Source organism: Barbus barbus (assembly GCF_936440315.1).
Source record: "Barbus barbus genome assembly, chromosome: 26".
Taxonomy (NCBI): domain Eukaryota; kingdom Metazoa; phylum Chordata; class Actinopteri; order Cypriniformes; family Cyprinidae; genus Barbus; species Barbus barbus.
This window is the reverse complement of record NC_136754.1, coordinates 5,721,465-5,738,299: the sequence shown is the minus strand read 5'-3', so window position 1 is coordinate 5,738,299 and position 16,835 is coordinate 5,721,465. Positions and strand designations below refer to the sequence as shown.

The 16,835-nt window shown below is 34.8% G+C and overlaps 2 protein-coding genes across 7 annotated transcripts; one reads left to right on the top strand and one right to left on the bottom strand.

Moving 5' to 3' along the window:
* Positions 1 to 1,466: 1,466 nt before the first annotated feature.
* Positions 1,467 to 9,138, top strand: LOC306845782 (uncharacterized protein; the record flags this gene model as incomplete). Its single annotated transcript, XM_079378765.1, has 11 exons — positions 1,467 to 1,470; positions 2,615 to 2,791; positions 3,918 to 4,051; positions 4,207 to 4,323; positions 6,312 to 6,576; positions 6,688 to 6,762; positions 6,897 to 7,089; positions 7,934 to 8,045; positions 8,144 to 8,243; positions 8,974 to 9,032; positions 9,112 to 9,138. The coding sequence occupies 11 exons, from the start codon at positions 1,467 to 1,469 to the stop codon at positions 9,136 to 9,138; spliced, it is 1,263 nt and encodes a 420-aa protein (XP_079234891.1).
* Positions 9,139 to 9,491: 353 nt separating this feature from the next.
* Positions 9,492 to 16,012, bottom strand: LOC306846252 (eukaryotic translation initiation factor 4E type 2-like; the record flags this gene model as incomplete). Of its 6 annotated transcripts, none has more annotated exons than XM_079379491.1 (8): positions 15,866 to 16,012; positions 13,880 to 13,991; positions 13,661 to 13,795; positions 13,402 to 13,506; positions 13,169 to 13,321; positions 12,805 to 12,941; positions 11,584 to 11,657; positions 9,492 to 11,451 (listed from the first exon to the last, which is right to left on the bottom strand). In XM_079379491.1, the coding sequence occupies exons 1-7, from the start codon at positions 15,883 to 15,885 to the stop codon at positions 11,609 to 11,611; spliced, it is 711 nt and encodes a 236-aa protein (XP_079235617.1). In that variant the 5' UTR covers positions 15,886 to 16,012. The 6 variants fall into 6 exon arrangements, with proteins under 6 accessions (XP_079235617.1, XP_079235616.1, XP_079235615.1 ...); XM_079379490.1 differs by having other exon boundaries at positions 9,495 to 11,451; positions 15,744 to 15,922; XM_079379489.1 differs by lacking the exon at positions 15,866 to 16,012 and adding an exon at positions 15,290 to 15,732 and having other exon boundaries at positions 9,495 to 11,451.
* Positions 16,013 to 16,835: the final 823 nt, after the last annotated feature.

Genomic DNA, 16,835 nt, shown 5'->3' with positions numbered 1-16,835 from the left:
TATCAATGTTGAAAACAATTGTGCCGCTTAATATTTAGGTATTTAAGGATTCTTTGATAAGTAGAAAGTTCAAAATACACTAAAGTATTATAAATGGCTTCTACATAACCTTCACTTTTGATCAATTTAATGCACCTTTGTTAAAAATCGGAAAATCTTAAAATAAAAATCTACTTACCCCAAACGTTTGTAATGTATGTTATGTTTGTGTAGTTTTGTTTAGGTGTTGTATTTTAATTCTGTATGCATTTCTTTGTGTGTGTTCATCTCAGGTGCTGGTTGACCTGAATTCTAAGAATGAACGTGGTTTGTACCAGTCACGGATCAAGGCCACTGTTGGTGGGCGACCTTTGACCTTTTACAGCTTGGTGGGTTTAGAGAATGAGGCGTTCTATCGCAGCATGCCACGCATCATTGCTGTCGCCATTGATGCTCTCAAAACATAAAGCACACTCATGTATGCTGCTCAAATTATACTTGAGCTGAAATGGCATCCCCAACATTGAACGTTATTACAGCTTAAACTCTTTAATGTGACCTGCTGCTATGGAAATGATTGGATGGGACTTCCTTTCTAGAGTCATCACAGGACAGCTGACACTTCTGGAGTTGGTCACTGCGTACTGAGACTGTGTCCACCCTGACTTAACTTATTTCACAGGGACAGAGGTTGATCCTCCTGTCTGAGCTGCAAACTGTACAAATATTATATTTGATGTTTGTTATATATTTATTTGTATTTCTTTGTATTTTTTTAATATGAAAAAAAGATTAAAAAATGAAATGGATATTTAAATAAATGCTGTCCTCATGAGCTTGTCAGGAACTCTTTTTTAAATACTAATACGTATATATATATATATATATATATATATATATATATATATATACGAAAGTATATGAGGGTCAAAGACGAAAAAGGGTTTAAACATAAAAACAATAAGCGAAATTGTTGTTGTTTTTACCCCCCAAAATTAAAAGGTTTTCTGTTTGATTTAATTGCAATTTTGTTTTTGTTTTTCTGAGCAAAAAATAAATATCATACATTTTTCCCTGATTTACAGAAGACACCCACTAAAATGTCATTCAGTGTAACAATCTTGTCAGGCATATTTACAACAAAAATCAATTTATGACATATTAAAAGACTAATTACTTTCACCCCAAATACAAATTAGTTGTAATTTTACATTTTGTAAATTTACCACTATCCTAGGTTTTGCCCATTTGTCAGTAAGAATTATTTACTCATTTAAAACACAATCAAATTTAATATGCTCCCTTTTTTTTAATTATTATTTTAATATGTACAAGTCAGAATAAGCATGTTGTTTGAATTTTTATATAAATGTTGTGTTACACTGAATGGCAATGTAACATTATTTCAACCAAATTTGGACATTAATATATGTTAAATAATTTATGTTAAATGGATTATAAACTTGTGAAGTTTTCAGTGGGTCACCATGGGTTTGTTCTAAAGCTTTATTTACAAATCCAGCTATTGGGTGAACTAATTCAGTTCAACACATGCAGACTGCCATAAACAATATGTTGTAGAAAGCAAATTGAAAAGAAATTCTGGCGGACAAATCCTTTATGGCACCACTGGACTTTACGTGTTCACACTTTGTCTTTATGAAGTGTTAAAGTTAGAGAATGGAGCGTCAGCATGCTAAACTGTCAAACAGGGTGTTAAATAGGGTGTTAAATCCTATAAACATATATCTGCTTTAGTAATAAAAGAGACTTTTGAACTGTAAAGATGTAATGTGTGTGTACTCAGACCAACCAAGACTAAAGGTCAGCAAGTCTATTCTGAAAAGAATTGGAAAAACAAACAAAAAACTCATAGCACAAAATGTTGAACCTTACGATTCAATGCAGTGGTCCCGACTGGTATTTAGACATAAGTCACACTTAATACATACTGTATATGAATGTCATTACATTACATAAAAGAAGAGGGGGGAAATATGAACATTCAAAACATTTCCAACGGGCACAGGACCAAAACAGAAAACTTGAAATTAAATTAAGAAAATTCACACACTGGAAAATAACCTACATTTTATTGAAATGAATAAATTGCAATACTTTTAAACTAATCTAAGGGCATTCAGAGCATTTATGACATCAGTTTTTGGTTGTCATATTTTTATCCAAATTATTTTCATTTACAATCTTAATATGAAATATTATGAAATGTGAAATATTTTGCTTGAAATGGTTTCACTACCTTCTTTGATTACTGATTTGATATTTTAAACTAAACTAACTTAATCAAATAAAAAATTGCGCACAAACAATTTATAACTTATAACAACAAATGATTACTTATGCTAAAGTTGTGATAACTAATCACAGTAATATTTTTTACAGTGAACACTCAAAGTTGTAGTTGTGTTTAGTGATGTTCAATTAAACATTTTCCAATTTTAGTTTTTTTAATTATCAACTAATTGTGTGGAAACGTTTTCCTTATTTATATTAAACTAAGTGAACAATTTTTATTTATTTATTGTATTTTATTTTTTGAGTAAAGTTACAATAATTATTTTTGATGAATAATAAAACGAAGAATTGGATTGACATGGTATGCTGTGTATTTCAGATGTGATCTGTAATCTAGAAGGATCTCTGCACAGAGATCTAATGGTGGGATACAACAAGAACATACGACCAATGGAGAACCATGGTGACATCACCGATGTGAAGATCAAGATGACCCTCACAAACCTCATTTCTCTGGTAAAGCTCTCAGTTTTACCTCCACTTTGGGGCTACTCAGGTCTTGCTGAACATCCTTCCTCTTCTGCTGAGGATGACGATGCAGCGCTGGACACCCGAGCAGGAGGAAGGGGATTTTAAACTGTTTGCCCTGGGCAACGGCACCCCGCTTCGCCGCAGGAGACGAAGCTCTTTAGGATTAATAGCAAAGGCTGATGAATACATGTTCAGGACAGCACGCTCAGAGCTGATGTTCAGTGGACTGAAGGAGAGAAAGGGGCTGCTGAAGAACACTTTAGAGAAAATACATGAGATAAACTAGAATCCAAAAGTTTGGGGTCGGTAAGTTTTAGTTCATTTTATTTTTTTATTTTGGAAATAAATTAATACTTTTGTTCAGAAAGAATGCATTAAATTGATTAAAAGTAAGCGTAAACACATTTATAAGGGTGGAAAAGCAAATATTTCAAATAAATGCTCTTCTTTTGCATTCTAAAATTTATATCACAATTTCCACAAATACATTAAGGATCACAATTGGGACCCTCTCTGTGAAATCCAGGCCAAAGTCTCAAAATCTAATTATGATGATTGAATTAAAATGATTTCAACCATTAATTTCATTATGACTTAAATCTTTGACATGGTCTTACTCAGTCAATATTAAAGATATTAGGGTTACATTTTCACAGAATGTTCTTTACCTAGGAGTAAATCACCAAAAAAATGACTTTAGCAGGGTTTTCACAGCCAGGGTTTTCAACATCGAGAAAAAAAGACTCAAGTAATGGCTGCTGAAAAGTCAGATTTGCCATGACATATTTATCTTAAAATATATTAAAATCAAAAACTGTATTTTTATTTTAAATTGTGAAAATATTTAAACACATTACAGTTTTACTATATATTTTCTTTTTGATGCAGCAGAAAAGATTTCTGTCAAAAAATATTACAAAAAATTAAATAAAAATGTATATCCTTTAAATAATATATTTTTTAAAAATAAACCATAAATTATATATTTTAATAGATATATAAATAAATACTTGTTTTTAGACATTTTTAGATAATATTAATAAAAATACGTATTTTATTAATTAAAATGTTTCATGTGAAATACAACTAGATAACATTTTTAATAAGGTTGTTTCTGGCCTTAAATTTGCTCTTTTGTGGTCCGACCTCAGAAAATGGCCTGGAAGGGAACACAGCACAGGATCTGGAATTCAGTTGGGCTTCAGCGTCACCAGAAGTGCAGCAGTGTGTGTCTTCCTGTAAACACATTGCAGAAAGTGCCAAGCACCAAAATGACTTTCAGAGTGTGAGTGACTGTTCCAGAATCCTCCAAACATGAGGCTGAATGTGTCTCTCATTTACACAAGAACAGCAGATGTTTGTGTAGGGTTTAACCTTCCAATCCCAGAAAAACTGGTGTTGACGTATGAATTCCAGTCATCCTTTCTTCTCGCTCTGCAGGAAAATGAAGAATGGTTTCTGGTTGCCAGGGTGATTAACAGGATGTGCTTCATCGTCATGGTGCTGCTGTTTATACTGGGCACCATCGCAATCTTCCTGATGGGACATTTTAACCAGGCACCATCTCAGCCCTTCCCTGGAGACCCTAAAAAATACCTGCCTGAAATCTCACCTGGAGACATCACAGGCTGAATGCAAGTGTAAAACCAAACAATAGACTCAGAGAAACCCCAGCAGAAGTCTGGAGGACTTTGTTGAAGAGGATCTAGAGACAAAAAGCCATCAGATTGTTCTATACTATGGCAAAGGACCTCTCAGCACTTCAATTTAGCAGTGCTACAGGCCAAAAAAAGTGAACGAAGGTCTCCAGAGAAGAGAGTTGGTTGGATTTGAAGCCATTTGAGACTGGCTTCATTGAGCTTTGATGAGATGTTGATGGTTATGAAGGTCATGCTATTTGCTTGTCAATTTCTTTATCAGCTTTCATTTTGTGTGGTGATTCAACAGTTGATGCTTTCCTGAAAATAAAAAACTTCAAACTTCTCTTACAGGTAAATGATGATCTTCTGCATGAAATCACATGAATTGTTTCAGGTTGGGTAATGTCACTCCTCTACCCCCCACTAACTTGAGAAGGATCTTAATTACATGGCTGACTGCTACTTTTCTGTCTGACAAAGACCAGATCCGGGAAGGAGAGAGCAGGGCAGGAGGGGGGTGTTCAGTGTAGGAGTAGCATTACAACTACTAACACAGTATTTGAAGCTTGTCTGGAAGCTGTTTTTCAGTAAAGGAAACCCTTATCCCATCACTACTGCACCTGCACAGCAGCTCCTAAAACCTCAGGACCTCAAATGGTAGGATATGTTCTTACACTGTTGTTGTGTCTATTTAGCAGCTGAATTCGGTTTGGTTAAGGTCTTAAAGGGATAGTAAACCCAAGAACTCTGTCTTAATTTACTCACCCTCAAGTTGTTCCAAACTCTTCTGTTGATCAAGAAAAAAAGACATTTTGAAGGATGTTGGTAAACAAACAGTTGCTAGTAGCCATTGACTTAATATTTTTCCATATTATGCATTTGGTTACCAGCATTCTGAACAAGAAACTGATACAGGTTTGGAATAACTTCAGAGTGAGTAAATGATGAAAGAATTTAAATTTTTGGGTAAATGATCCATTTAAGGTGTCCAGCATAGTTGCACAACAAATTATGGCTTAATCACAAACTTTTGATTGAAATAATAATAATCCAGTGTAGAATGAAAAGAGAAGTTATTATTTCCCCCCTTTTCTGATTTTTTTTTTTTTTTTTCATGGCTTCATAAAAAAAAAATAAAAAACACAATCAAAATTAACTTTATGTATTTATTTTTTGATGTGTAGAAGTCTTAATCTTGCTATATATTTTAAATAATTAGCATATGTTATCGTGTATAAATAATGGTATTAAATAATATAAATAATAATAATGCATAAAAATAATTAGGCTATTAAATAAATGTTCTTGAGTACAGTTAAATCATTTGAATAATGTTTTTATTGATAATTTTCTGTATTCTTTTTATATTATTGTTTTAATTTTTATGGATATAATGCATAAATACATTGTTATGAAATTATGGTTATGAAAAGCTTTTCACAAAGAGACGATTCAAAACTTGTATTAAAAATATTTTTATTACAGTGAAATTGACATTTGCTCTTTTGTCTTATAATGTATAAAATGAGTCTTTGCCATTTTTGATTCTTATATTACATGTACATTTATTAATATAGCATGCACTTTTATACGGAATAGCTTACAAATGAGGAACTTAAACAAGTATAATATTCATAGTTTCCAATAATTCATTCGATTTATTAGAAAGCTACAGTAGAATGGGAAATGTTTTAGTAAACTCACATTTGGTCTGGCTGCGTTCTCATCCCTCCCTATAACTTTTCACACTGAATATCCTGTTTTATGTGAAAATACATTATATTATTGAAATAAAATGGGTTGCACATGTCAGTTCACACTGATGTTCAGTGACATTTGACAAATATTTACTTTGACTTTTATATGCTTTGTTTTTACCTCCTGTGTTTTCTCTCTCTCAATCAGGCCTCCCCATCTGTGACCACTCAGCCTCTTCCGTTTGGTCTGGAAAGGGAGAAACACATCAACATGCTCTTCAGAGCTTTCCACAGGCAGATTAGACCTACTGCAGACACGCAGGACCTCACTCCTGTGCTCCGGGATACAGGCAGGACAAGAGGACAGGATGGAGGACCTGGATGGAAAGAGACAGACAATGAAAGACTGGGAAAACTCTCTGTTCTGAGAACAGTCTCAAGACTTCATATTACTGCCAGACCAGAACTGCGAGGTGAATAAAACATATACTAAACAGTAAAATAAATGTAAAAAAATATTCATGACGGAAAAATTGTATTAAAAATAATAACCTTTAAAGGTTTATATTTCTGTGATGTGTCAGGTCCTCAATGTATAGCCCGGAGAACATACGGCATTTCCACAGAAAACAGTGATCAGCTCTTTGTGGCTGTGGAAGGTAAATATAAGAGACAGGATGTGTGTTGTTCTATAAATTGTCATATTGTGAATCAGTCTTTAAGATGATTGTACAACATTGTCAAAGCCACCAAAGCAGCCACATGTAAACTTTTGTGTTCCTGTCTCTGTTAGAGAGCTCATGCATGTGTATGCAATGCTGCGGTCCTGCTCGATCCTGTTCACTACAAGGCTTTGATAAGGATGCAGAGTGCGTCTTTCTGTTTGAGAGGCCGCTGAGAGCGGAGATGTGCTGGCTCGGCTGCTGCCTGATGGAAATAAGGGCCTATACACCAGAGAGAGAGCTTATTGGGACAGTTCACCAAAGGTAGATCAACAGCAAACCAGATCTCAGTTTCATGCTAGAATATTAATCCACACTGCAAGAATCAGCCACTTAGACAGGAAAACGCCATCTGATTGACATGTAAAACAATTAACTGTGGTTTTACATGATATTTAGGGAGTTTGAATATACAGATGCAAACCTCCCAATGTTATAACAATATATTATATTATATAAAGTAATATTTTTTTTATTAGTTTATATTTCAGTTTTAGTTTTTGTTATTTTACTATATATAGGTAATCTAAATGAGAAAGTTTGCTTTGGAAACCAGCCAAAACAAAATGTTTAATTAATTAATTCAGTATAACATTTATTTTATTTCAAGGAACAACAAATGTTTTTATGGTTTTAATTTTAGTCAAGTGCTGTATAATAGCCTTGGTCCAATCAAATTAGTTGAGCGGATCTAACTGTTGTCTAATGGATGAAGTAATCTCCTGTACTGTAAATCTATTATGAGGACAGAGCCGTCCACATCATGTTTCATCATGATGCCAGCTATTCTGTCAGATAAGATCACTATTGTGTATCTAGTAACTGCGCCAGACAAAAACCCCTCCAGTAATCTCTCCCAGACTGAACAGGGAGAGATGTGGTGAACTTTCTGAGATGAAACCATCAACATGACCTCCTTCTCAGGACAGCCATGAACAAAGACCATGCCATGTTTGTTTGTTGTCACACACCGAGCCTTTCAGCATCAGGTCATATCAGGCTAACATAATATCAGTCACACACAAATGAACATTCTCAGAGAAAACTCTTCTTATGCAATTTTCTAAAACCAAAAGAGTGTATGAATAAGCCCTGAGGTGTTTATCAGGTGGAGCATGTTCACGCCGTATTTCGAGGTCTGTGACTCTGAGGGCATTTCGGCCGTGAGGATCCAGGGCTCCTGCTGCAACACTCGCTGCCTCTCTGAGCAGGAGCTGCAGGTCAGAAACCCTCCAGCAGGCAATTTGTATCGCCCACCTTTTACATGCAGTTCTAATTATACTCTGTTTTAATTATTCTCATGTATTGGGGGCATCAGCTGGTTTCCAGTATCGGTGAGAGTATTGGGCGCATATGGAAAAGGTGGCCTGGATATAATGAGGAATGTAACATGGATCATGAGTATTTTGGACTGGATGGTAAGACTAATATATAATATATGTTCATATCAAGTGGTCCACAACAACATAACAATGAGTGACCTATCTATATAATATATAATAATATATAATATATATATATATTATTTTTTAGCATTATTTGATAGAATAGAAAGTTCAAAAGAAGTACATTAGAAATACATTTGTGTTGCATTCTACATTTTATTGTCACTTTTGATCAATTTAATGCATTAGTGCCAAACTATTTGTTCATTCATTCATTCAAAAAAAAATTTTTTTTAATGTAAAACATTTAAATTGGTCAAAAAGCATGAAATTGATCAATCAAGCGTGACAGTAAAAATTAGTTTTTTAATTTAATATAATTTTTTTAAACATGTTTCGCTATCCTTGCGGGGACTTCCATAGGCGTAATGGTTTTTCTACTGTACAGACCGTATATTCTATTGCCCTACACCTAAACTTAGCCCTCACAGGAGACTTTTTGCATTTTTATATTTTCAGAAAACTTAATTCTGTGTGATTTATAAGTTTGTTTACCCGTGGGAACCTCAATTTAGGTCCCCACCGTGACACAAGTCCCCATGAGTCTGTGTGTATTCAGCTTTAAGTCCCCACCGGTATATAAAAACACACACACACACACTCTCTCTTTTTAAAACCAACTATATAGACCAGCATTCCTAGTCTGCTTTTTCAGTTCGTGGCTACAGCTGAAAAGGTGGCTAAACATCTCTTTCTCTCTCAGTGCCTCAAGGAATGAATTTGAACACCAAAGTGCTGTTACTAGCTGCTGCCTTTCTGCTGGTAAGTTGTCAACCAAACACAGATGCTGCTATTTTATTAATATGTAACTGATATATAATTTATCTCTTTCTGTTTGCAGAATCATATGTTTTTTGAGATGAGCTAATTGCAAATGCTATAAAGCTTCAAGGACATGAAAGACATCAGCTCTGAAGTGAAGTGTGAACCCAACAATATAGAATTATGGTGACTCACAAGATGTTTCTATGACAACTGCAGGGAATGTAGATGGCTGATGCTTTTCTGAGCTAATTGCATCTGAACTTGTGTACATCTGTGCAGAGCCTCTCTACACCTCTGGACATTTGCACACTAAAATTGAACTTATTTGATAGACAAATTTCTAAAGCCAACATGATCAAAACTTGAAAAAACAGTCTACTACATGCCTTCTAGTTCATACAGTTTTAGCAAGTAAAAGGCCTTTTAGTATCATTATAAAAATATCCAGCTTCAGGTCATGGTGCACTGATTTTATTAAGTATAAAAATAACTGATATTGTTAGTAATATTTGAAGATGAACACAAAAGCCACTTAGGTTCACTTGATTAGGTACACTTGATTTTGTTTTTAGAAAAATCATGTTAAAATGTATCAAATATGATACAACAAACTTTTGAGTAATGTTCATTTGTTCATCTCTCAATCATCGTATTGCATTGCACTGTTTTGCCCCACAATAAAAAACTAGAGCTTTGATCATAAAACTAAGCATTTAAATATCATTTCACTAAAGAAGTTATTATTATCTGATATTTATGCTTTTTATTTAAGTAGCGTAATACTGTTAAAAAGATTTGATTGATTTACGTTACAAACTATCAGAATTTTATCTTACTTTTTATCAGAAACTGAAGCAAAGTGCTTTTTTTTTTCTTTAGTTAGGGCTTCTGAATTTCTTTGACAAGTATGAACTCTGTATTTCCTGTCTCATACTATATGTGTCATCAAAGCCTTATGTATCAAATATGATACTCAACAAAAACATAAGCAAACTTGTTAAAAAACATTTTTTTTCTAAAGTCGCATTAGTGTGTTCCATTAAAAGAAAAATATTTTTCTTATGTCAGTCTTGACCGGATTAAATATTCAATGCACTCTTTTGTAAACTCTATAGTAGTAGAGTTATAGAGGAGTTAAAAGCATTAAAAAGTGCAGACTTCTGAGTCTGGAATGGCCTATTAAGCACTTGGTATTTTGATTTAGGCTATAAAAGGCCTGTTTCTATAAGAAAATTTACTGGATTAATATATTTGCAGTTAAAAACCAGGGCTAAAGAAAAATAAGCCCAAATTCTATTCCCAGTTAAGAGTGACACAAGAACTGTAAATCTTTCAAAGTCATGTGAAGTTCAGATAACATTAACAGGGCTGTATGTAATTATCATTCTGAGATGCTTCCCAAAACAGATTCACACCACAGCTTGTAAATTAGCAGCAGATGCATAATCAACATTTATTGCTATTATCAATCATAATTAAAAACCTTTCCTTTCCACTTTTTTTTTTTTATGTACCTCGAATACAGCGGTCCAGCACCAGCACTGAATTTCAGGCAGTATAAAGTAGGTGTTGATGCACAGCCCCGTTAACAGATCAGTGTTTGTTAGTTATTTGAGTGATTTCTAAAACAGGGCTTGGGAGTCCTACGAGTCGCGTCTCCAGTGTGGTCTCCTCCAGCGGAGTGCCAGGATGTGGAGCGATCTTGAAAATCAGTGATTTGCCGGAGGCGAAGGCCAGGCACAGTGAATCAGGCAGCGTGGTACCCATCCCTGACAGGGCACTGTCCTTTGGGTTTACACTCTCTCAACTCAGCAGAAATAAAAAGTTTGCCATTATAGAGCTCTCCGAATACATTTAGAAATATAATTTGTTTTTGTACAACAGTTCTATTTTAAATCAACTCAACACTGTAGCTAAAATACTGCACTATAATAAAATATCCCCATCAACCTGCAACCTCGTTAGTAAATAATGTGACCTAAATGAATCCTGTCTTCCTCTCAGGCCATCTTCATGAGATTGTGTTATTCAGATGATAATTCAGTTTTAAATGTGACTGCACTACACAAGGGCATGTTGTTGTTTTTCTTCTTGGAAAACGGTGGCAGTTCCCAGCCATTAGTTCATGTCACAGTGGCTGAACTATGTGGTCCCGCTGTGTCCCTCTGAGAGCTCCAGCTAATGACTGACTGGAAAACATTCGTTCACATGTTGATGATTCGGTTTCTTTTTCTTCTTCTGTGAGAGTTCTCAGGTGATGTGGCGTTTGGATGATTATTAAAAACAGAAGGCGTAAGTCTTCAATAGTAAAAATTTTTCATGCTGACCCTTTTCATGACGTCCTGTTTGTTTTTCTTGTAAAAACAGATCAATTCCTCGGAAGCGTCCTCTTCGGAGGAAAAATTATCTTGATAAGCTAGATGGAGAAAAAAAAGGTATGTCTTTTACCCAGTAATGAACAAGCTGGGAATGAATCTAAATATATATATATCTCATAATGAGAACTGTGCAGCTTCAGTGTGAGTGATTATGTGTCATGAGTTTATACCCGTCACACACTCTTCAGATGAAAACTAGCGTCCTCCACCTGCGTTCACTAGACCATGGAAATCCTCCCAAGCTCTGAAAGATCACACACACAACATATGGATATTAATACTGTCAGACAGTACAAATAAAAACAAAAAGAATGAGGGGGGAAAACTATACACTTATGCACAATTCTATTCTCAAGTAAACTGATACGCAATATTTACATGAATAAATCAGGATTTTATTATAAAAAATATTTTTTTGTAATTGTTAAACATTTTGTAATTGTATTTGTAATATTTCTTTCATTGATATGCAAAGCTGATGCACTTTACCTCACAGTGACAGCTGACATCCAGGGGAACAATATAGACCTAAATATAGACCTAATAGATCTAAATATGTATAATTTGACAAATAAATTATTTGACTTGTTTGATAAAACTCGTATTACCTTCCTTATAGTAAATGTATGCACCCCGTGATCAAACACTGTATGAATTTATGGATAATTTGTTTAGTTTAAGAAGAACGTACAACTTCTGACACATTTCCCCCCCATTCTCCATTTAATAACTTTAAATTCATTGTAGCTGATAGACAGTTTTACCATTTAATATGACATACACATATAATACCATTCAAAAGTTTGGAATAATTAGGATTTTTCAACATAAGCCTCGTATGTTCACCAAGGCTGTGTTTATTTGATGAAAAAATAACTGTATTCTAATATATTTTAAAATGTGATTAATTCCTTTGTTTCAAAGCTGAATTTTCAGCATCATTACTCCAGTCTTCTGTGTCACATGATCCTTCAGAAATCATTCTAATATGCTGATGTGCTTCTCATTTATTTATTATTATTATCAATGTTGAAGACAGTTGTGTTGCATAATATTTTTGTGGAAACCATGTTATGTTTTTTGCTTCAGGATTCCTTGATGAATAGAAAGGTCAAATGAACAGCATTTATTTACAATAGAAATCTTTTGTAACATAAATACTGTCACTTTTTTTTGTAACATTATATGTATTGTCACTTTCAGCCAATCCTTGCTGATTAAAAGTAGCAACTTCTTTAAAAAAAATAAAATAAAAAAAATCTTACTGACCCCAAACTGATTGGTAGTATATATATATATATATATATATATATATATATATATATATATATATATATATATATATATATATATACATACACACACAAATATCTGGGCGCATTGATGCTCACTTGATGCTGTCGGTGTGTGTTTTATACTCCATAATGGTATTAGGAGGCAGGTTGAGGACTCTGCGTAAAGTGTCTCTAATGCGAGCAGTGGTGGCCTGGTCACTGGCCAGCTTATTCCAGATAGAAATGATATCCTCCTTCAAACAAAAACACATTTTTTAATTACAATACAGAAAAACTATTGTTTACATTATAATAGCTCCACTTATGAACACACAATGAGCTGTCAATTTTCTTAATGAAGAACTGCCATACTGCTTATTGCAAATGACACTATATTCTGTATGCTATTTTATAAAACAATATTTAGCAAATAGTAGGTTTTATTTGCATGCTATAAAAGAGAAAAACTATATTGCAGTACCTGGAAGCGAACGGACACAACGGCCCCACAGATCTCCTCGCCCACCATGAACTGCTCGCCCAGCATGGCCAAGATCAGATTCTCCCAGCAGCGTGACGCCAGGCCTTTACGAAGCCGGATGATCCATTTACCTCCACTCTTATTAGCATCATCCTATAACGCAATACAATCCAAATTCTATTATCGGTCACTAGGAAAAGAAGCATACATACATGTGATCTAACAATCCTCACCTCCCACATGGGTTTGATTCCTTCCTTAAACAGGTGGAAATCGCTGTGACCAGTCAGATCACCCGGTCGGATCATGTGACTATAAAATCGCCAGAACTGCTCCACCTACAAACACAGGGCAGCTGTTGAACTGTCAATCATGTGATCATGTGACCTACAGTAAGGCAGCCTAACTTCATCCCCCACTGTGCCTGTGTTTGAATCTTCATTACGCGAGTCTGAATAAATATGTCAATGTGAGTTTGTGTCTGTAGGTTACCGAAGCAAAGCTGCCGATCTGTTTAATATTCTGTTCGTAGCTCTGTGTGCTGGCTGGCCGTCCCGGTGTGCGACGAGAATACCAGAACGTGTAGTTGTACTGAAGAGGGTGCTCTCCGGCCCCTGGGACCACCGCCTTAAGATATAGAGCAGCTCATAGTTATATGGAACAATCTATTATAATTTACACATGATTTATTTCAGTTTGAGTAATCTATACCTTTCTCTTGGTAGCGTTTGAGTCCTTCTCCTCTTCGTCATTTTTTTCCTTCTCCCCGTCTTTCGGTAAGCTGTTGTCCTGGTCGTGATCTCCACTGTCATCATCTTTCAGGCTTAAATGAAGACAAAACTGTCAATTCCACTCAGCCACAATATGCTATTTTTATCACCGTGGCTTCAATTAGGGAAATAATAATTGCAGTGACAATTATAATAATAATTTAAAAGAAACGTGTGATTGTGTGATCATTTATATATGTGACCCTGGACTACAAAACCAGTCTTAAGTCTCTGGGGTATATTTGTAGCAATAGCCAAAAATACATTGCATGGGTCAAAATGATTGATTTTTCTTTTATGCCAGAAATCATTAGGATCATGATCAAGTAAAGATCATGTTCCATGAAGATATTTTGTAAATGTCCTACTGTAATTATATCAAAACTTAATTTTTGATTAGTAATATGCATTGCTAAGAACTTCATTTGGACAATTTTCTCAATATTTAGATTTTCTTGCACCCTTGTCCTATCATAACAAACCATACATCAATGGAAAGCTTATTTATTCAGCTTTCAGATGATGTATAATTTTGAAAAATTGACACTTAAGACTGGTTTTGTGGTCCAGGGTCACATATGAAAAATCTTCTGCTCACCAAAGCTGCACACATTTGATCAAAAATACAGTAAAAACAGTAATATGGTCAAATTTTATTAATTTTTTTTTATAAAAATCCACATAAATATATTTTCAAATGTAATTTGTTCCTGTGATGGCAAAGCTAATTTTTTAGCAGTCATTGATCCAGTCTTCTGTGTCATATGATCCTTCAGAAATCATTCTAATTTGCTGATTTTCTGCTAAACATTTCTTACTATGTTAAAAACACTTATTTTAAAACTTCAACTGAAGACCAAAGAATTCAGATATACCATCACAGGAATAAAATATATTAAAATAGAAACCCATTATTTTAAATTGTTATATTTCACAGTATTATTACTGTTTATTATAACAGTATTACTATATTACTGTTTCTACTGTATTTTGATCAAATAAATGCAGCTTTGGTGAGCTTCAGAGACGTCTTTCAAAAAAACACTCAAAAATCGTAATTATTTGACAGGATGTGTATGTATATAATTTACTAACCAATTACCACTGTACATAAAAACAGTCATGGAAACAGTACATTTTGTACCCTTTATGTTAGTGTCATTTTATACATTAGCTTTATAGATAGACATATATGCTAAATTAGGTAATACAAGTATATAATGCACGCTTTTTTCACTTTCTGATACCATCATGATAGTACCACTTTTTGTAAGGGTAATTACATTTCTGAGGATTGTTATAAAGGATGTTATAAAATTCGACTTTATTACAGAGAGAACAGAGGCCCCACCTGAGTGTGCAGAGACAGACTGCACTAACTGCGCTTATAATGGTCAGCGGTTGCGCACAAGAAGTTTGCAAACATAATAAAGCACGCTGCTTACATAACACATAAGGATATATAGCAGTTTCTTTTTCACGTGCCATGTACAGTATAGCGTGTTTCGCTCCTGCACAACCCCTCGCGTGTTTATAACACCGCCACATGCCACTCCAGCAGGCTGCAGAGAAGAGTTGGAGCCCGGGTCGCAGAGCACCTGCCCCCGCTGCTCACACACACGCGTAACCGGTGATCCGTCCTCGGCCTCGAGGCCCTACGCATGCAAATCTAGCTCTAGAAGTTGTAATTTGCATGCTGCATTCACCGCATGCATTAAAACACAATCCTTCACAAGATCTTAGGAGTCCAATCATGCAACTAAACATGGTGACCTCCCAGCCCATGCCAAAGCTTCTAGACACACCTCTTTTCCTCCCCTCTCCCTCTTTTCCGTCTCTCTGAGTTCAAGAGACGCTTGAAACGCATGCATTTGCATTCACGAACGACTAATGCCTGCTAACGTGCAGCGTAGTTGTGATTACTCACGCGTCAAATTTGTTGTTCATTATTTTCTAGGTGAGTGTCTGTCTCCGCTCTCGCGCCGACGGCAGCCCCGTCAATTCCGCAGCAACTGCGGCGCGCGCTAGTGGTGGCAGCGGGCGCGCGCATCGCACCGTTGTGGGTGACGCGCATGCTGTACACTTGGTGGATATTTGTATTTTGTAGTAAACAAAAGTGAGATAAACTTTTACCTTATCCGAGGCTAATAAACATGTTGGTGAATAGTTAATGTATAAATATTTTAGCTAATCCATAAATTAAAAAAGTTAACTAATATATATTTACCTATTATTTAATAATAAAAATTACAGTTGAATTACTTTAATAATATTGAATAAATAAATTATGAAATAAGAATTTAATGGGGTCAAGTAATGTCATGTTTCACAAGTTTTGTTTTTCATATATAAACATATGAAAACATGACATTTTAAAAATTCTCTATCTGTCTATAGAGAGATACTGTATATATGCATGTATGTACATTTGTACGTGTGTTTATATATATATATATATATATATATATATATATATATATATATGTATGTGTGTGTCATTAGGGTCAAAACCAGTCATAAAGGTCAATTTTTTGAAATGTGAGATTTATACATCATCTGAAAGCCGAATAAATAAACTTTTCATTGATGTATCACACACAAATATATATATATATATATATATATATATATATATATATATATATATAGTATACTGTCAGAGAGTCACAGTCACCTCCATCAACAGCAATCACCAGATCACAGTCACCTGAGTTCTAATCACACGCACCTGCAGTCCCTCATCAGCACTCCTATAAACACCACTCTCTCTCTAACACTCATCGTCCGGTCTATGGTTCACTACCTCGAACAGTAACTTGACTCCGCATGCACTTACCTGTGTTTACTTACCTTATAGACTTCCCCGCGATACTCCAGCGAAGATTCCAGGATCCCAG